The sequence below is a fragment of the Nicotiana tabacum genome, chromosome 15 (assembly GCF_000715075.1).
Source record: "Nicotiana tabacum cultivar K326 chromosome 15, ASM71507v2, whole genome shotgun sequence".
NCBI classification, from domain to species: Eukaryota; Viridiplantae; Streptophyta; class Magnoliopsida; order Solanales; family Solanaceae; genus Nicotiana; species Nicotiana tabacum.
Window position 1 is genome coordinate 121,250,355 of NC_134094.1, and position 20,968 is coordinate 121,271,322.

Genomic DNA, 20,968 nt, shown 5'->3' on the forward strand with positions numbered 1-20,968 from the left:
TGGATTTATATTTATGTTTCTTCTGCATTTTCATTTCTAGTTTGTTTACAGATCACAAAATTTATTTTTTGAATGCAGAATACTAACAGAAGGTATATGTCGAAGACGATAGAGGCAATTGAATACACCCTAGCCATATAGATCCGCCTCTGCCAATGTCAATACCCACACCTTAACCCTAAAATTTAAATAAGAAATATTATGACAAGGGAAAAATTACTACTTTTTAGGCGCAAGGATAAAACTTTAGGCACACATTAACTACCTCGTTAAAAAAGAGTGCAAGACTAATGGAAAAACAAAAAAGAGGAAGAAAAAAAAGTACAAGCGTACGGTATCATCTAAGCATATCTTTAAATATTTTTGGAGACATAACAAGCACTACAACATCAAAATAAACAACAAGATTAAATATTAATTTGGCTATATCTAATGTTGAAACAAGAGTCAAGCTAAGACAGGCATCAATTTAATTACGTAATTAAGAAGAAGAATGATGTTTAGCTGTAGGAGACTGAAGTGGAAACAAAGGCAAGAGTTCAGGTGGCTCAATGCCTCTAGGGGTACTAAGTGGACTTGGATGTAAATAAAATCCTTTCTCAGCAATAGCTCTTTCTTCTAATTCCTCCATTGGTGATTTCGGACTTCCACGTGTCAGCATTTCCAGAGGTGACACTGGAGAAGCCATAAGTACCATTTGCCTATTAAAAGGAGGTGACAAAATTTTACCAGTGAGAATATTTTCAAGCTTTCTTTCACTATGCCTTCTTTCGTGTAACTTGAAAGTCGAACGCCGAGGACCTTTCTCGCCAGAGTTGGATTTTCCGACGACGGGATGACGGGAAGCTGATGCTGCACCGGTGAGTTTTTGGACTACAGAACGGAAGTTGGAGGGGTCAGCTTGGACAAAAGTGGTAAAATTGGAGTCTAAATTACTACTAATATTATTAGATGGAGAAGAACAAGATGAGATGTTATTCACATTGTGTAACTGGTTGTTGTTTTGATCATGTGGTGGTATATGGCAAGAAGATGCCATGATTTATGAGAAAGAGGAAGTGAATAATTAAAGATCTATAAAGCAGGAGAAAGAGAAATGGATGAAAAAGAAGGAAGAGAGAAGAAAGTTGGTGATTTTAGAAGGGAAAATGAAAGAGAGAAATTGAGGTTCTTTATGTTGGTGCTTTTATAGTTGAACTCCCATAGGATTGTGCTTTATTGTTAACTAGTTACTACATATGTTTTTCCTTTCTCGTGTTTGACCGCACAGAGTTTAGCAATTTAAAAAAAAATTAAACTATAAACCAAATATATTCAAAATAAAAATATTATTTTGAGGATCCAAAATTAAATAGTTTTCAAAAAAATGTATCATTTTTTTTTTGACAAATTAAAAAATAACTCGGACAAAGGGTGAATATATATATATATGAACTGATAGAATAAAAAATATTAATATCTCAATATAATTTAATATGTTATAGCAAATTGGCTACCTTATTTTATATGTTACTAGTTTCATTATCATAGAAAATTACATATAATAATCTTTTAGTGATCATTTGATAATGTAAAAGACATTTATACCGTAAATATTTAGAAGTTGAACACGTATGTTAGTGTAACAGGGTTAAAATGGTCAGGTACTATTCCAGGAAGACTTTAAGGCTTTGGGCAAAGCGCGTATATATATAATTTAACTTAGACCTGTCAATGGGCCGGGTCGACCCACGAACCGGACCATATAACCCATTAAAATTGACCCTTTAACCGGCCCATGACCCACGAAATCCTAACCTGACCAATCCATTAATTTAAGGGGCCTGGGCCGGGCTATAATATTTTAACCCACTAAACCGGACCAGACATGAACCAGTAGCTGACCCACGGGTCAATCCGCTCGGACCAGCTTTGTAAGAATTATTTTAAAAAAATATAGAGTATATTAGAGTTTTAAAAGTATAGAATTAGAGTATATTAGAATATTATTTTTCTTATGTATCAGACTATTAGTTATAAAAATAGTTGAATTCCATAAGTTTCTCAAGTTTTAATGTTAATAAAGTATGATTTTTCTTTCATTTTTATTGTAATTGGCTTCAAGAACATGTAGTAATTTCAAGTTTGTATATATGTATACAAGTTTGAAATTTTTATTATGTATTAGTTTTTTTTACTTAAATTGGAGGTTTTGATTAATGGGTCAAATCCGGACGGGTCCCTTTAAGAAAGTGAACCGGCCTGGCCCGGTTAAGGATCCACGGGCCAAGAATCAATGGGTTCGGGTTTGGATTGGATCGACCCATTTAATAGGTCTACTTTAACTCCACACGTTATGTCTTTGTCGAGTGGACTATTTTTGTGTTTGTTGCAAAAGAGTCAAATCAGTAGCTACTCGATTTAGCTAATGTGTTTTAACATTTCTAACTTTCATAAAGTATATAATATATATCAAGTCAGTCTAAATGGAACAGAATTATATGCTTTTAATTATGACAAATCCATAATTTGCCATTTTCACTCCACACGTTATCTCTTTGTCGAGTAGACTATTTCTGCGTTCGTTATGAAAGAGTCATATCAGTAGCTACTCGGTTTAGTTTATGTGTTTAACATTTTTAACTTTCAAAAAGTATATATCAAGTCCGTCTAAATGGAACAGAGAGTCAACCCAATTAATGTGAGATTGAAACATAATTGCTGCCGATATTAAGAAATAAGCAATTAATGCGGTGAAAAGTTGATTATTCTGGAGGATCGACCATGTTTGTTGTCAACCTAATAGAGAACTTTATGTTATAGTGATGATATATGGACAGTTAACCTCTTTTAGTTATAACGTGCCAATATATAGATATTAATTAACAGAAGTATTGTATAAGTAGAAATTTGGCATGAGAAAATAGCATATGAATGAGATTGGTTTCACATAATAAGCTTTATGTTCATAAATCAGAAGCGAAAATTTGTCAAAGAAGAATTACTCAAGTGCAATTAGAACATTAGATGGTAGTAGTGTAAAGAAGAAGTAAGCTTGGGTTGAAAACTTGAAATGAATGGAAAAGGCAAATCAGTAGAATATTTTCCTACCCACAAGGGGTACCATATGGTGTGGTAGCCAGTTAAATAAATTGTTACAGAGTTAAAAAGTTTGAAATTTGAAGTGGACGTAGTAGTGGGGGAAAAGAAACAGAGAAAAAGTCAATAAATGGGAATGAGCTGGATATATGAATGAATAATGATGAGCCATGCATGGGTCAACAGGCATTTTGAAACTGGAAATGACGAAGACTTTGAAAACACAAGCAGGTGAATTTTTCTTTACCAAATTAAATAGTACTAGTCGGACCAACAACAACTAACAACAAATTCAGTGTAATCCCACATAGTGGGGTTTGAAAAGAGTAGTATATATGCAAATATTTTTATAGAAACTAAGGGTCCACCAAACTATATAGAGAACCAGGTTCTCTATTAATTCCCATAAAACACACACAAAATAGTTAATAATTAACACAATAGAATTTTACGTGAAAAAACTCCCAACTCACGGGATTAAAAATCACGACCTACACTCGTAGGATTTTAACTTCACTATTGAGCAAACTTCAGATTACAAACTATTGTGATATAGGAATTAACCTTTTAATCCCTCACTAACTTGTAATAACTCTATTACAAAGCTTACAACTCGACTAACTCTAGCCAAGACACAAACACAAGGTTTGTGGTTTTACAAAAGGTTTCCTACACAATGCTTCTAACTAAACGAAGTAGGAATTACAAGTAAATCACTTTAACAAAGGTACAACACAACTAAGGACACATAATGACTCGATGCAGGAAACATGTCCTTCGTTATGTTATTCTTTGTTCTTGACGCCTTGAGTGTCACTTGCAGATTAGCAACACACTTGAGAGGGAGCTTGATGAATTCTGGAATGTGCAAGTGTGATGTTTTGCCTTTGCTTCATGTTAATATTACATAAGTAACATCACTCGAATGATGTAAGCATGTTTGGTATAAGGGCATTCCCCATAAAATGACTAGTGCATTGTATGAACTGTTGCGTGTGTGCTGAGGCACAGTTACAACCACTTTACAGCTGTGGGGAGTTGACTGGTACAGTCAGCAAGGGAACTGATGTCTATCTGTTCCCTCTGTTGTTTCTTTGACTCTGAGTGTTGGAACATGTCCCAGACTTGAGACTTGTTGATCTTGAGCACTTTCAGGATGTGGAGCACGTTCCCCATCTGGTTCTTAATATTAGGTTTGTTAGATCATCAAAATATAATGTCACACCTCCTTTTTCCCGAGGGGATAGGGGATAGGGGAGTTTTTTCAATTAAAGTGACATTAATCGAAATGAGATTATTTATTTAATTCAGAGTCGCCACTTGGAATAATTTATGGTGTCCCAAGTCACCGATTTATTTTAGAATCCCAAATCGAGGAAATTTGACTCTTATTTTTGGTCCGCGAACACAGAAGATCGGGTAAGGAATTCTGTTAACCTAGGAGAAGGTGTGAGGCACTCCCGAGTTCCGTGATTTTAGCACGGTCACTTAACAATTAATATTTGGCATAGTTATCTGATTTATTACATGTTTTAAACTTATTGTATATTTTTATCTTTTACCGCTTTTTAATATTTATGGAATTTATTTGAACAAGTCGCGATGTTGCACACTTGTCGTTTTGGTACACATTGCAAATCGCGCCACGTGAAACGCACCCGCGATTTATAATATGTTTACTTTTATTATTATTTGAAGTTATGGTCAAGTCGCGTGAAACGCGCACTTGAATTGGGGTTTACGTATCATGGCTATGCCACAAGAACCGTACCCATAGTTACGATGATTTATTATTAATCGCACCTAAATCAAGCTACGGTGTTCGACTATTATTTAATTACTAATTTTGACATTATTGTAAGGTCATGAGGTATGTATATTGTTATAGAGGAAATGAAGTAAATTAATTATGGAAAAAGTTGGCTAGCTTGTGAATGTTTATTAATTTTTGGTCATGAGCAACAATTAGCCCATAAATACGCTAGGGAAGTCCAATTAAAGTCTTACACCAATCATGGACCAACCTAATCTCTTATAATTTTATTGCTAACCAATATTTGAAACTAGACTAAATTTATGGCAGGAATAGATAGATACAGGCATGACCAATTTAGTCACTAAGATAGGAGATCAAAATGAAACTAAAGCATGCTAAAATGGAAAACCATTACTTCATTGAATAAACAAGAAAAGTAATGAATTAATACATATTCATCAATAAAATTAACCACATGAACTACTAAAAAGGACAATAAATTAATCTTAACAAATACTCAACATGAGAACAAATTAATCTTAGCACACTCAGATGCGAACTCGATCATATCATACTCAAAGTTAAATTAAAACAGAGTGACCCAAAGCATTAATGAGAAAAACAAAATAAAAAGAGAAGTGAACCTTTGTATTGATGATTGTGGATTTAAATTACAACAACTCAATGATCGGATAGCTCTCAACTGGACCCTTCGGACCACGGAAAACTCGAGCGGCAAATCTCAATTTGCAACCTCAATCGACCTTGCAAAACTGACGATTTAGTGGCTATTTTTGTAGCTTTTTTTTTGAGGGGGGAGGGGAGGGAGGGAGGGGTTAATGATGGCTCAAAAGTGGTCAAGGGCTGGTGGTTTTGGAGTGGTGAAGCTGCTGGATTTTTCGAAAGAAAGCCGAAGAAAGAATGACACAAGTAGAAATTTCCTTATTCTAGAAGAAGAAAATAAATTTTTCTCAATTCCTTCCTCCCTATTTTTTCCTTTCTCTCTCTCTCTCTCTCTCTTTTTCATCACATTTATCTTCTACTAGTTAAATTGTTCGCGCTTCGCGCAATCGTAAAAAACAGTAGTGAACTTACAAAATGACTCTTTTTATTACAAATTTAGTCATGATAAAAGGAAATATATGAGTAACACTCAAATATTTTTTCCACTATTTTTCTTTGTACAGATAGAATCCCATAGTCCAATCATCTCTACTGCTATCCAACTCCAAAAGAAAAAAGATATTTATTCTTACAAAGAATAGAAACATGTTAAAATGCAAAAAAGTTTATTTTGACAAATGTAATTACATACGTATATTCTCGTTCTACAGATAAATACTTATAAACAAAGATAGAAATAAAGTTAAATGTATTTTTCGTAATTGCCGTTATATTCTTTCTTCAAAAAACTGGTTAAAATCAAAGCTATTCCTGCCAAACTTCTAATAAAAATAAAATATGAACAACATTAGCCATAGTTGATTCTTGACGTCATTATTTTCTTTAAATGAACATCCATTGTGTCTTAAAGCAGAAGAATCGCAAGCATCCACACCACATACAAAGTTGCATCGATCTTGCTTCGCTAAACAAAAGGAGTAATATAGCAGATATATAGTCATTCCCATTTAGATATTATGAACTTTTATAAATTACTTAAAGCATATTGATAATATCACAAGGACAAATCAATGGATGAGTTTGTCCAAGCTCACTGAAAAGCAATTTAACAGCATGAGAAAGGATACCAGGAACTGTAGTGGTATTATAATTATTTCTCTGCTGTATATATGAAGACACTTAAGAATTGATTTCAATCTTTCTTTAACCCGCTCAAAGTAAGCAAAGCCATGATACTGCTTGCCTGCTCTAGCATAGGTATTGTTTATGAACTAAAATATATTATGAAGCTAATAATCTACAAATAATGAACCATACCAGCAATTCCATCTTACCAAATTGGGAATGTTGTTTATATATCCACAAAATAAAGTGCAAAGTCTCATAATCATATCATTATGCAGACTTATTTAAACCGATCAATGGCAGAATCTCTATAAGCAGATTTGTTGTCCTCTCTCTATCCTTGTATTGTCTCCGCCTTCATTTTCTTTCTTTGTCAATACACCCCCGCAACTTTCATTGTCAATATATCCGCGCTGGTCGTCAGTTCTCAGCATTATTTTATCATATTCTGGATCAGGCTGATCAATAGCAATTGTTTGAAGAATATGTGAAATAGCCTTCTAAACCAGCCGAGAAGTTCACCGCAGATTTAGCACCGACTTATGTATTATCGGAAAACATCAAGTTGACAAAAAAGGTAAAAATAAATTATAAAAAAAACTCAAACAAAATGGATATAATATGCAGTCAAAAGAGATCACATGAAGTTTCTTTAGGGAAGCGACGAATATGAGAAAAAGCCGAAGAATAATCCTCTCCATTGCCACCGAATTCATGGGTACATTATGGACATTGACTTCAGATGTACAAGAACCTATCCGTTTTGTTCAATTTATTCATTCTGAAATTAATCGTTGCCTCATTATGTTAGTAACTCTTAAGTCTTAACTGTCATAGCATAAGAGACGTGACTTTTGCGTCTCTTTAATAGGGAAATAAAAGAATTTAAAGAGGAAAAAAAATTTAAAAAGGAGAAAAACAATAAATAGTTTTCTTGAACAGAGAAAGGTGCCACATCACCATGAGGATGACCCTCTTTTATATAAATATATAGATTTATAGAAAATATTTTCGAAATTTTTAGATTTTTATTTTTTATTTATTTTTTTATTTTTAATTAAAAAGAATTTCCACTTCCTATTTTTCTTATTTTAAAAAAAAAAAATAATTCCCCACTTTTCTTTACTTTTATTTTTTAATTTCTCACTTTTTTTACTTTTAATATATTTAAAATCCCACTTTTTTTGCTTTTCTTTTTTTATTTTCCACTTATTTTACTTTTCTTTTTTTATTTTCCACTTATTTTTACTTTTTTTAAAAAACAAAAAAATCAAATTCCCTTACTTTTATTTTTTAATTCCAACTTTATTTTACTTTTCATTTTTTAAATTTTCACATTCTTTTACTTTTATTTTTTAAATATTTCACTTTCTTTTACTTTTTTTATTAAATAATTTCTACCTACTTTTACTTTTTAATTTTTTATTTCTACTTTTCTTATTTTTTAATTCCCATCCGAAATTTGTTTTAAAAAAATTATAATAATAATAATAATTAATTTTTATTTATTTTCGGGTTTTAATTCATTTTATTTAAAAATAAAGATAATAATAATAATTATAATAATAATAATAATAATAATAATAATAATAATAATAATAATAGTAATAATTGACCTTTTAAATTATTAATAATATATATATATATATATATATATATATATATATATATATATATATTACATATTTATAGTTTTCTTTAATTTTTATGCAATTTTACATATTTATAAATATTACTGTAATTATATAATTTTATAAAATATTAAAAATTAAATACCTATGGGGCTTACGCCTCGTTGAGGCATATGTAAAACGTCTCGCTTTACGCCCACTGACTTTTAAAACACTAATCAGTGGTGTATGGGCATATATGTTGTCTTTCACTAATCAACTGGTCACTGGACAGTGAGCTAAGCGCAATTGGTGAATAGACCAATCTATCAAATGAAGTAGATGGACTCGCAGAATGTTGTAGTTGTTTGGATTGAAACCTTGAGATTTCAAAGTTGTCTTGTCACTCCTATACCCCTCTACTTTTGAATTTTGCGTACCTCTGACCTTCGTTATACTGTTAGGCCAGATTTATCTTTACCATTATACTATCCGGCTAAATTTACCTATACCATCACCAAACTTTTAAAAATTACCCCACAGTCCGGCAAATGACCCAAAATCTCCCAAATCATTTTAGTTAAGTCACTTATTCTTCTTCTTGATCCACTATTTTCAAAATTGTTGCCATTTACTTACTTTCTAAAATTGGAAAAAAGAAATAAGAGAAAGAAATATTAAAATAATACAGCGGTTAGTAACACAAAGTATGGAGACTTTTCAAGTATTAGTGATAGAAGTTGAAGTTCCTTGGAGACTTTGCATTGTCGAATTCAACTTTGTTTTAATCAAATGTCTACGCATTGTGCACTCTTAAGTTAGTCGACCGAACTCTATACTAACTAGATAATTACAAAATATATTCGAGTGTACGTGTACATATATGATGAGCAGCTGCATAAAATACATAACAAATCGACTCATAGAATTCTGCGGTGTGTATATGGTTGAAAAATTGTAAAAAATTTAAATCAATTCCAAAATCATTATCACAAGAAGAGAAGTGGGTGCAGTGGTAATTACAAATATCCATAAATAATTTGAATAGTTTAATACTTTTAGCATTCACATTAATAGTAATTTCTGAAAATAGTGGATCAAGAACAAGAATAAGTGATTTAAATAAAAGAGATTTGGATGGTAATTACAAATATCCATAAATAATTTGAATAGTTTAATACTTTTAGCATTCACATTAATAGTAATTTCTGAAAATAGTTGATCAAGAACAAGAATAAGTGATTTAAATAAAAGAGATTTGGAAGATTTTGGGTTACCTAACGGATTGAAGGTTAATTTTTAAAAGTCTATTGATGGTAGGGATAATTTTGACCGAATAGTATAACAGTATGGATGAATTTGGCTGAATATATAGTATAACGGAAGTTAAATGTAAAGCAATATTCGAAAATACTGGTTCACCAGCATATAGCTTTTCCTTGTAGCTTTGCTTTAAATATTATCGCGTTGTCTCACTTTGCCTTAAGGCCGTTAAGCTATGAGTTTGTCAGATACTTTTTTGTAAAATAAATTCTAGTTATGCCAATGGTTTAAGGGCCACTCCAAAGTCCAAAGATTAGCTGAGTCCCATCCCATCCCAGATGACTACATGTTCGTTCACTTCTACAGGCATTGAGTTAACAGCATTTCGTGTTATTCCAAAACCAAAGTGTTTCTTTTGTGAGTGCTCCTTATCACTTGCATATTTCATTTAAGGGATTAATAACAAAATGTTTGCAAACAATGCAAAATACGACCTTAAAACTTAGGGGCACTGTTGCAAAGGTGATATCAATGTAGCAACGACGAACTTCCTGTCACGAGCCATCATTATTCCTACTTCAACTTGGTGCTATACGTGATTGCCTGATGTAACATAATCCAGCACAGGCAGAAAGAAAACTATATTTATTTTTTTACACACTATAAATAAGGTTTTTCAAATGCATTGTCTGAATCAAATCTTTAGCTTAACGTTGCCATTCAGGCCATAATCCTTTCGATAGTTGCAAGATTGCAGCTGAGACATCAGTAAAACAGATATAAAGGCAGACATCCTTCGTAATAAAGAGCCACTACAATTTGTTTGTTTTTTTTTTTTGTGGGGGGGTTGGGGGGTGGGGGCAGGAGTATGGTATTTGGTACAGGAAGAGAGCGCCTGCAATATGTAATTCACTCTATAACTGAAAACATCCAGAGCATATTCGAGAAGAAGGTGAAATGACAACAGTGGAGATCTCTGCATCCAGCAACGACTATGGACTAGGCTAACTATTAACTTCCAGCTTGAGCAAAATCAACTTCCATCTGATTCAAACCCAATACAGTTGCCTAAACAGTATATTTACAATAGAATATCAGCCAGAAGTTGCTTAGGTGATATGATCTGCCATGGATTTTGGTGTGTGATTACACCTGTCTTCCAGTTTGAAGTGGTAAAGAGGAAAGGCTGGCCACTCTTAAGTAAAGAGATGCATGGGTGGTTATTAAACACCAAGCTGCACACCATCCAAACACCCAGAAATTCATCCATTAAGTTTACTATTAACAGAGCATGTACATGAAAAATAAAGGTAGCAGAAAGAAAATCGCTGGTGTATAAAGTATGCTATTATGGATTTTATGGCTGGCGTCAGAATTGCATACACCAACTAGAGGTATGTAGTTCCAAATAACCCTTATTTCACTTTATCATGATCCATGGATATTGATCTTAAAGTACTGGGCAGCTAGGTTTAATTGTTTCTTTTGTACGAGTAATTTCCATGGAGCAAAAGTAACATGAAAGCTTAAACAACAAAGATAACTGCCAGTTTTTCTCAAGATATATCTGCAGGCATAAAATAATTCAAGAGTACCAACAGCATTTTTTGAAGTGCATTATTCTGTCGGGGGGTGGGGGATGATACTTATGTTGTCTAATAAGAATTATCATGGAAGAGAATAAGTTTTTAAGCAATCAACAGAAACTAAGAAGAAAGACACAGCAGCAACAAGATCTAAAAAACCTCGAAGCGTGATATCATGTTGGCAACGTCTGCAATCTTATATGCTTGTACTTCTGCTCGGTATTGAAGCATTTAGAACTTTCAGAGAAGCCTTTGGATAAGACTTGCTTCAACGCATGTATTCCTTCAACTAATGCAGCATCAATCTGCAAGTAAAAATGTATGATCTTTAACAATTAAAAGTGGTTTAAGAGCTACAAACAAATACCTTGGAATTCCTTAATTGATGTCAATTCTCAACAAGATTAGTTTTATCAAGTAAAGATCTCTCCAATCCCAATGTGGCTTTTTTTTTTCTTTTAAACCCCTCCCAAATTAGGAGGATCTATAGTGTTTCCACACTTCCCCTCCAACGTGACTCGAACCCAGGACCTAACGGTCGTAGGTGGAGGTGTTTTTACCAACTGAGCAAGCCTCACTTGTCTGAAGCTTCAATATCTGAAGCATGGGCACTTCTAAAATGATACAGTATTCTTGCTTGATGTTCCATCTGAGAGGATCATGCACTTGACTCTAGGGAACATGTCTATGATAAATTTTCTGGGTCCAAATGTTTTTCATTGGTTGAACTCTAAAAAACATGCCATCTGCATGTTTTTGACGTGTTTCAACATGTCTCATGAAATTTTCTTTTTGCAACATGAGTTGATAAGAGGAAGATGAAAGTTATCCAAACTGATAAAAGTTAATACAAATGGAAGAAGATTGAACCGTACCCATAGTTACGATGATTTATTATTAATCGCACCTAAATCAAGCTACGGTGTTCGACTATTATTTAATTACTAATTTTGACATTATTGTAAGGTCATGAGGTATGTATATTGTTATAGAGGAAATGAAGTAAATTAATTATGGAAAAAGTTGGCTAGCTTGTGAATGTTTATTAATTTTTGGTCATGAGCAACAATTAGCCCATAAATACGCTAGGGAAGTCCAATTAAAGTCTTACACCAATCATGGACCAACCTAATCTCTTATAATTTTATTGCTAACCAATATTTGAAACTAGACTAAATTTATGGCAGGAATAGATAGATACAGGCATGACCAATTTAGTCACTAAGATAGGAGATCAAAATGAAACTAAAGCATGCTAAAATGGAAAACCATTACTTCATTGAATAAACAAGAAAAGTAATGAATTAATACATATTCATCAATAAAATTAACCACATGAACTACTAAAAAGGACAATAAATTAATCTTAACAAATACTCAACATGAGAACAAATTAATCTTAGCACACTCAGATGCGAACTCGATCATATCATACTCAAAGTTAAATTAAAACAGAGTGACCCAAAGCATTAATGAGAAAAACAAAATAAAAAGAGAAGTGAACCTTTGTATTGATGATTGTGGATTTAAATTACAACAACTCAATGATCGGATAGCTCTCAACTGGACCCTTCGGACCACGGAAAACTCGAGCGGCAAATCTCAATTTGCAACCTCAATCGACCTTGCAAAACTGACGATTTAGTGGCTATTTTTGTAGCTTTTTTTTTGAGGGGGGAGGGGAGGGAGGGAGGGGTTAATGATGGCTCAAAAGTGGTCAAGGGCTGGTGGTTTTGGAGTGGTGAAGCTGCTGGATTTTTCGAAAGAAAGCCGAAGAAAGAATGACACAAGTAGAAATTTCCTTATTCTAGAAGAAGAAAATAAATTTTTCTCAATTCCTTCCTCCCTATTTTTTCCTTTCTCTCTCTCTCTCTCTCTTTTTCATCACATTTATCTTCTACTAGTTAAATTGTTCGCGCTTCGCGCAATCGTAAAAAACAGTAGTGAACTTACAAAATGACTCTTTTTATTACAAATTTAGTCATGATAAAAGGAAATATATGAGTAACACTCAAATATTTTTTCCACTATTTTTCTTTGTACAGATAGAATCCCATAGTCCAATCATCTCTACTGCTATCCAACTCCAAAAGAAAAAAGATATTTATTCTTACAAAGAATAGAAACATGTTAAAATGCAAAAAAGTTTATTTTGACAAATGTAATTACATACGTATATTCTCGTTCTACAGATAAATACTTATAAACAAAGATAGAAATAAAGTTAAATGTATTTTTCGTAATTGCCGTTATATTCTTTCTTCAAAAAACTGGTTAAAATCAAAGCTATTCCTGCCAAACTTCTAATAAAAATAAAATATGAACAACATTAGCCATAGTTGATTCTTGACGTCATTATTTTCTTTAAATGAACATCCATTGTGTCTTAAAGCAGAAGAATCGCAAGCATCCACACCACATACAAAGTTGCATCGATCTTGCTTCGCTAAACAAAAGGAGTAATATAGCAGATATATAGTCATTCCCATTTAGATATTATGAACTTTTATAAATTACTTAAAGCATATTGATAATATCACAAGGACAAATCAATGGATGAGTTTGTCCAAGCTCACTGAAAAGCAATTTAACAGCATGAGAAAGGATACCAGGAACTGTAGTGGTATTATAATTATTTCTCTGCTGTATATATGAAGACACTTAAGAATTGATTTCAATCTTTCTTTAACCCGCTCAAAGTAAGCAAAGCCATGATACTGCTTGCCTGCTCTAGCATAGGTATTGTTTATGAACTAAAATATATTATGAAGCTAATAATCTACAAATAATGAACCATACCAGCAATTCCATCTTACCAAATTGGGAATGTTGTTTATATATCCACAAAATAAAGTGCAAAGTCTCATAATCATATCATTATGCAGACTTATTTAAACCGATCAATGGCAGAATCTCTATAAGCAGATTTGTTGTCCTCTCTCTATCCTTGTATTGTCTCCGCCTTCATTTTCTTTCTTTGTCAATACACCCCCGCAACTTTCATTGTCAATATATCCGCGCTGGTCGTCAGTTCTCAGCATTATTTTATCATATTCTGGATCAGGCTGATCAATAGCAATTGTTTGAAGAATATGTGAAATAGCCTTCTAAACCAGCCGAGAAGTTCACCGCAGATTTAGCACCGACTTATGTATTATCGGAAAACATCAAGTTGACAAAAAAGGTAAAAATAAATTATAAAAAAAACTCAAACAAAATGGATATAATATGCAGTCAAAAGAGATCACATGAAGTTTCTTTAGGGAAGCGACGAATATGAGAAAAAGCCGAAGAATAATCCTCTCCATTGCCACCGAATTCATGGGTACATTATGGACATTGACTTCAGATGTACAAGAACCTATCCGTTTTGTTCAATTTATTCATTCTGAAATTAATCGTTGCCTCATTATGTTAGTAACTCTTAAGTCTTAACTGTCATAGCATAAGAGACGTGACTTTTGCGTCTCTTTAATAGGGAAATAAAAGAATTTAAAGAGGAAAAAAAATTTAAAAAGGAGAAAAACAATAAATAGTTTTCTTGAACAGAGAAAGGTGCCACATCACCATGAGGATGACCCTCTTTTATATAAATATATAGATTTATAGAAAATATTTTCGAAATTTTTAGATTTTTATTTTTTATTTATTTTTTTATTTTTAATTAAAAAGAATTTCCACTTCCTATTTTTCTTATTTTAAAAAAAAAAAATAATTCCCCACTTTTCTTTACTTTTATTTTTTAATTTCTCACTTTTTTTACTTTTAATATATTTAAAATCCCACTTTTTTTGCTTTTCTTTTTTTATTTTCCACTTATTTTACTTTTCTTTTTTTATTTTCCACTTATTTTTACTTTTTTTAAAAAACAAAAAAATCAAATTCCCTTACTTTTATTTTTTAATTCCAACTTTATTTTACTTTTCATTTTTTAAATTTTCACATTCTTTTACTTTTATTTTTTAAATATTTCACTTTCTTTTACTTTTTTTATTAAATAATTTCTACCTACTTTTACTTTTTAATTTTTTATTTCTACTTTTCTTATTTTTTAATTCCCATCCGAAATTTGTTTTAAAAAAATTATAATAATAATAATAATAATTAATTTTTATTTATTTTCGGGTTTTAATTCATTTTATTTAAAAATAATTTTATTTAAAAATAAAGATAAAAATAAAAATAAAAATAAAAATAATACTAATATTAATAATTGACCTTTTAAATTATTATTAATTTTTACCTTATATAATAAATGTAACAAAGCTAAAAAATATATATTAAATTTCTGAAAATATTTACATAGTAGAAGGTGATAAAAATTCAAATATAGTCAAAAATTAGGTGCTCACAGCTGCCCCTCTTTGCTTGGAAACATGAAGAGTTTTCAGGCAAAGACTAGGTGAGCCACGTGACTAATTTTTGACCAAACCATTATTCAAAAGGAAAAGAAATAAAAGATAGGGTGCAACTGAGTTCTGGTTTTGGACAACCTACATATCCCGGGTTATAGGGGAATCAGGTCGCGTGTAGTTCAAGGAGAATGGTGGAATGATGAGTTGAGGAGTCGAGTGAGGTTCCGTCAAGGCTCCGGTCCGCGGTCCTGCTATTATATCAAAATAAAAAAGAAACTAAACAAGCCTATCAATTATGAGTTACAAAATTCCTATCTATGAGTCTTCAGAAACTTGATCTTGAGTCTTGACTGGTTCTTCATGCAGACTCTGATCTAAACCTTGATGCTCGCTAGCTATAGGTTCTAATTCATTGTTCTATAGCTTCTTCTAATCAAAACAGGACTCCAATGCTCGTGGCTTCAGTCATGTCTTAGCATTCCACATATTTTCAATTGCTTTTGCATTATGGATTCACTTTTTTTTTCTTTTCTTTTATTCTGAATTGAGACTTCTTCTTTTGGTCATCTCGAACCATGTGCCTCGAGGTAAAACCTACTCAGAGACCAAAACAAATAATTGAACAAAATTTTTCTGCCCCAGTTTGCACTAGAAAAATTTCGTGAGTTATTGTAACAAAATTCTAAACTACTTCTTTATTGAAAGCAATAAAAGGTCGGGAGTGGTGTACCCTGAAATTTTTTTTTTTTTTTTGGGGATTGTGTTCTTTTATTGTCAAAAGGATGTCTCAACTAAGGATTGGTGTACCTTATGTTGGGAAAATGTGGCCAGAAAATGGGATACCCTGTATTGGCAAAGATATCGGGGAATGGTGTACCATGCATTTAAGATCAAATCAACTAGGGAGTGGAGACCCTATGTTGGAAAAAGCGACTAGGTAGTGGAGACCCTATGTCGAAAATAAAATCAACTAGGGAGTGGAGACCCTATGTTGGAAAAGACGACTAGGGAGTGGAGACCCTATGTCTACAATAACATCAATTAGGGAGTGGAGACCCTATGTCTAAAAATATCAACTAGGGAGTGGAGACCCTATGTTGGAAAAGAAACTAGGGAGTGGAGACCCTATGTCTAAAAATTATCAACTAGGGAGTGGGAACCCTATGTTGGAAAATCATCAACTAGGGAGTGGAGACCCTATGTTTGAAAAGAGACTAGGGAGTGGAGACCCTATGTCTAAAATATCATCAACTAGGGAGTGGATACCCTATGTTGGAAAATTATCAACTAGGGAGTGGAGACCCTATGTTGGAAAAGAGACTAGGGAGTGGAGACCCTATGTCTAAAATATCAATCAACTAGGGAGTGGATACCCTATGTTGGAAAAGCGACTAGGGAGTGGAGACCCTATGTCTAAAATAAAATCAACTAGGGAGTGGAGACCCTATGTTGGAAAAGAGACTAGGGAGTGGAGACCCTATGTCTAAAATAAAATCAACTAGGGAGTGGAGACCCTATGTTGGAAAAGCGACTAGGGAGTGGAGACCCTATGTCTAAAAATCATCAACTAGGGAGTGGAGACCCTATGTTGGAAAAGCGACTAGGGAGTGGAGACCCTATGTCTAAAAACATCAACTAGGGAGTGGAGACCCTATGTTGGAAAAGAAACTAGGGAATGGAGACCCTATGTCTAAAAATCATCAACTAAGGAGTGGAGACCCTATGTTGGAAAAACGACTAGGGAGTGGAGACCCTATGTCCAAAATAACTTCAACTAGGGAATGGAGACCCTATGTTGGAAAAGTGACTAGGGAGTGAAGAGCTTATGTCTAAAAACATCAACTAGGGAGTGCAGACCCTATGTTGGAAAAGCAGACTAGGGAGTGAAGACCCTATGTCTAAAAACATCAACTAGGGAGTGGAGACCCTATGTTGAAAAAGCAGACTAGGGAATGGAGACCCTATATCTAAAAATATCAACTAGGGAGTGGATACCCTATGTTGGAAAAGAGACTAGGGAGTGGAGACCCTATGTCTAAAATAAAATCAACTAGGGAGTGGAGACCCTATGTTGGAAAAGGCGAGTAGGGAATGGAGATCCTATGTCTAAAATAAAATCAACTAGGGAGTGGAGACCCTATATTGGAAAAGCGACTAGGGAGTGGAGACCCTATGTCTAAAAATCATCAAATAGGGAGTGGAGACCCTATGTTGGAAAAGCGACTAGGGAGTGGAGACCCTATGTCTAAAAACATCAACTAGGAAGTAGAGATCCTATGTTGGAAAAGCAGACTAGGGAATGGAGACCCTATGTCTAAAAATATCAACTAGGGAGTGGAGACCCTATGTTGGAAAAGAGACTAGGGAGTGGAGACCCTATGTCTAAAAATTATCAACTAGGGAGTGGAGACCCTATGTTGGAAAATCATCAACTAGGGAGTGGAGACCCTATGTTGGAAAAGAGACTAGGGAGTGGGGACCCTATATCTAAAAATATCAACTAGGGAGTGGAGATCCTATGTTGGAAAATCATCAACTAAGGAGTGGAGACCTTATGTTGGAAAAGTGACTAGGGAGTGTAGACCCTATGTCTAAAATCATCAACTAGGGAGTGGAGACCCTATGTTAGAAAAACGACTAGGGAGTGGAGACCCTATGTCTAAAATCATCAACTAGGGAGTGGAGACCCTATGTTGGAAAACGTAGCCAGGGATTGGAGACCCTAAACTACCATGATTTGGAACTTTCTTTCTTTTTTTTCTTTCTAGAGAATGAGTAAAATGTGAGAAAGAATTTGGAGAAGACTTTTTTTTTTGAGTGGTTGTTGTTGCAAAGCTATTTAGTCTCCGCGTGATTTTCTTTTGGTTGCACCTGCTTCTTGCAAGGTTGCGTTGGATTACACTTGTTTCCTATTTCTCAAACAAAGAACAATTTGTCAGTTTGAAACGTTGGTTGGCTTTGTGGCCTTGAACATTTCAGTCACTTGATCTCGGCCCTTTCAGTTTCAACTGGTTATTTACTGAATACCGATTGCATTTCTAACCTCAGAGAACTTCTGGCTTTTCCATACTTTGCCATGACGGCTAGTCACATGGGACTTAACCTTTTCTACTTTATTTTGCCTTTGTGAGCATTTGACTTTGAATTTCATCTTTCAATCATTTTTGATTTTGAAGCAGCGGCCACCATGGCCAGTCGGAGTCGACTTGATGCCCCTGCCGAGATTGGGTGCCTTTTCTTTTGCATACTAGCTTGTATCAAGTGAGAACCCTATAAATCAGTCCTGCCTTCCCTTCTTTGTCTTAGTTTCGGAAAAGAGTTAAACCGAAAAGTATTCAAAGAAAAGCAAACAATGGAATGGACAAATGAATTTAGACGAGAGGTATCACTTTTGGGGAAAAGAAAGAAGGACTTATCTAGAGTGTATACGGACTTCAATGAACAAGACATGCCTCTTGGACTAGATGCCTGATCTGTGTAAACTGTCCAACTCTCAAAAATTCATCACAACTCTTGCCTTGAGACTGAGAAACTTTGCCCAGGACTGTGTCGATGCCAGTGACTGTGAGGATCCTCTTTTCAATCAGTGGAGCCCTTTGCGGATTTTCACCAGCTGGCCTCTCTCATTTGTCTTCTCACCATCGCCTTATAGTGCTCTTTGTGAGTTTTCACTAACAATACTCTCTCATTTTCGAATTTCTTTGCTTACCATCGCCTTATGGTGCCCGTGAGGTTTTCACCAATAAGACTCTCTCATTTTATTTCTCTCATTTTGTTGTATCAGATCCAAGTAACTGTATCCTCCCATTTTGAATCTCTTTGCCGATTGATCGGAAGGACTTGAAAAGGATTTGGATTGAATTACAACTTTGGAACCTTTCAGACAAAACCATCGTCAAACCATTATAACATCTGCCCCAGTTTCACTTTTGAGGGAATTTGGGTTTTTGTTTTGGTGTGACTGAACACCAGAGAGAGGCTGCCTATGTATCCTTTCGGAATCAAGTCAAATGTAGTTCAAGGAACTTTTTTTTTTTTAAATCTTTTTTTTTACTCCTTTTCCATAGTAACTTCCAGGTTCCAAAGAGGGTGATCAAAGAAACAAAAAAGTGTCAAACATAATACCTCTTGACCGCATCTGTATTGAAAGTTGTTTCGGGGTCATTTTCTTCAATGTCTCCTAAGTACAACGCTCCTTTCGGCAACAATTTTCTTATAATGTACAGACCTTTCCAATTTGGAGAAAATTTTCCTTTTGCTTCCTCATGATGCGGGAGAATACATCTCAGAACGAGTTGCCCCACTTCGAATTTCCTAGGTTGCACTTTCTTGTTGTAGGCACGGGCCATTCTTTGTTGGTACAACTACCCGTGGCAAACTGCGGCCATTCGCTTTTGATCAATCATAGTAAATTTTTCCAATCAGGCCTTGATCCATTCATCATCCTCGATCTCTTCTTCAACAATGATTCGAAGAGAGGGAATCTCAACTTCTGCAGGTATTACGGCTTTAGTGCCATAAACCAATAAGTAAGGCGTAGCCCCAACTGATGTGCACATGGTTGTGCGATATCCCAATAATGCGAAAGGAAGCTTTTCATGCCACTGTCTAGAACTTTGAATCATTTTCTTGAGGATCTTCTTGATATTCTTGTTTGCAGCTTCAACAGCGCCATTAGCTTTTGGACGATAAGGGGTAGAATTACGATGCGTAATCTTAAATTGTTCGCATACCTCCCTCATCAAGTGGCTGTTCAGATTTGCAGCATTGTCTGTAATGATAGTTTTAGGAATACCAAAACGACAAATAATGTTGGAATGCACGAAGTCCACCACCGCTTTCTTGGTGACGGCTTTGAAAGTGACTGCTTCAACCCACTTTGTGAAATAATCAATGGCAACCAAGATGAATCTGTACCCATTTGAAGCTTTCGGCTCGATTGGCCCAATGACATCCATACCCCAGGCATCGAACGGCCAAGTTGCTGACATAGGATGTAACTCTGAAGGCGGTGCATGAATTCGGTCACCGTGTATCTGACACTAATGACACTTTCGGACAAAACTGAAGCAATCATTTTCCATGGTCATCCAGTAATAACCTGCCCGAAGGATTTTCTTTGCAAGGACATATTTGTTCATGTGAGGTCCACATACTCCCGAATGCACTTCGTTCATGATCTTTTCAGCTTCTAGGGCATCTACACACCTCAAGAGATTCAGATCTGGAGTTCTTTTGTACAAGATTTCTCCGCTCAAGAAGAAACCGCTGGCAAGCCTTCTAATGATTCTCTTTTGGTCTCCACTAGCCTGTTCGGGATATTTCATTATTTTCATAAACCTTTTGATATCATGATACCATGGCTGAACATCTGGTTCTATTTCAATTGTATTACAATAATCATGCCTCTCTCGAATTTGGAGTTCCAGCGGGTCAATATGGACATTGCCTGGATACGGCAGCATTAAGGCCAAAGTAGCTAATGCATCAGCTAACTCGTTATGGAATCGAGGAATATACCTGAACTCGACGAACTTGAATAGTTTGCTAAGATCTTCCACATGTTGCCTA

At 34.3% G+C, this 20,968-nt stretch overlaps 1 protein-coding gene and 1 long non-coding RNA gene across 3 annotated transcripts; both read right to left on the reverse strand.

Annotated features, from left to right (window-relative positions):
- Positions 1-322: 322 nt before the first annotated feature.
- Positions 323-1,168, reverse strand: LOC107778903 (VQ motif-containing protein 11-like). Its single transcript, XM_016599228.2, has one exon. It carries the CDS (start codon positions 1,037-1,039, stop codon positions 482-484), a length of 558 nt encoding a protein of 185 aa, XP_016454714.1. The 5' UTR covers positions 1,040-1,168; the 3' UTR covers positions 323-481.
- An 8,914-nt stretch (positions 1,169-10,082) lies between these two features.
- LOC142169493 (uncharacterized) lies at positions 10,083-11,904 on the reverse strand. 2 transcript variants are annotated; one of them, XR_012699440.1, is made up of 3 exons: positions 11,410-11,852; positions 11,202-11,347; positions 10,083-10,691 (listed from the first exon to the last, which is right to left on the reverse strand). It is a non-coding gene; the product is annotated as an uncharacterized LOC142169493 (long non-coding RNA). The 2 variants fall into 2 exon arrangements; XR_012699439.1 differs by having other exon boundaries at positions 11,202-11,904.
- Between the last annotated feature and the right edge of the window lie 9,064 nt (positions 11,905-20,968).

What these genes read in the sequence shown, in the direction of transcription:
- LOC107778903 (XM_016599228.2), bottom strand. Translation starts at nt 1,039, where the DNA reads ATGGCATCTTCTTGCCATATACCACCACATGATCAAAACAACAACCAG.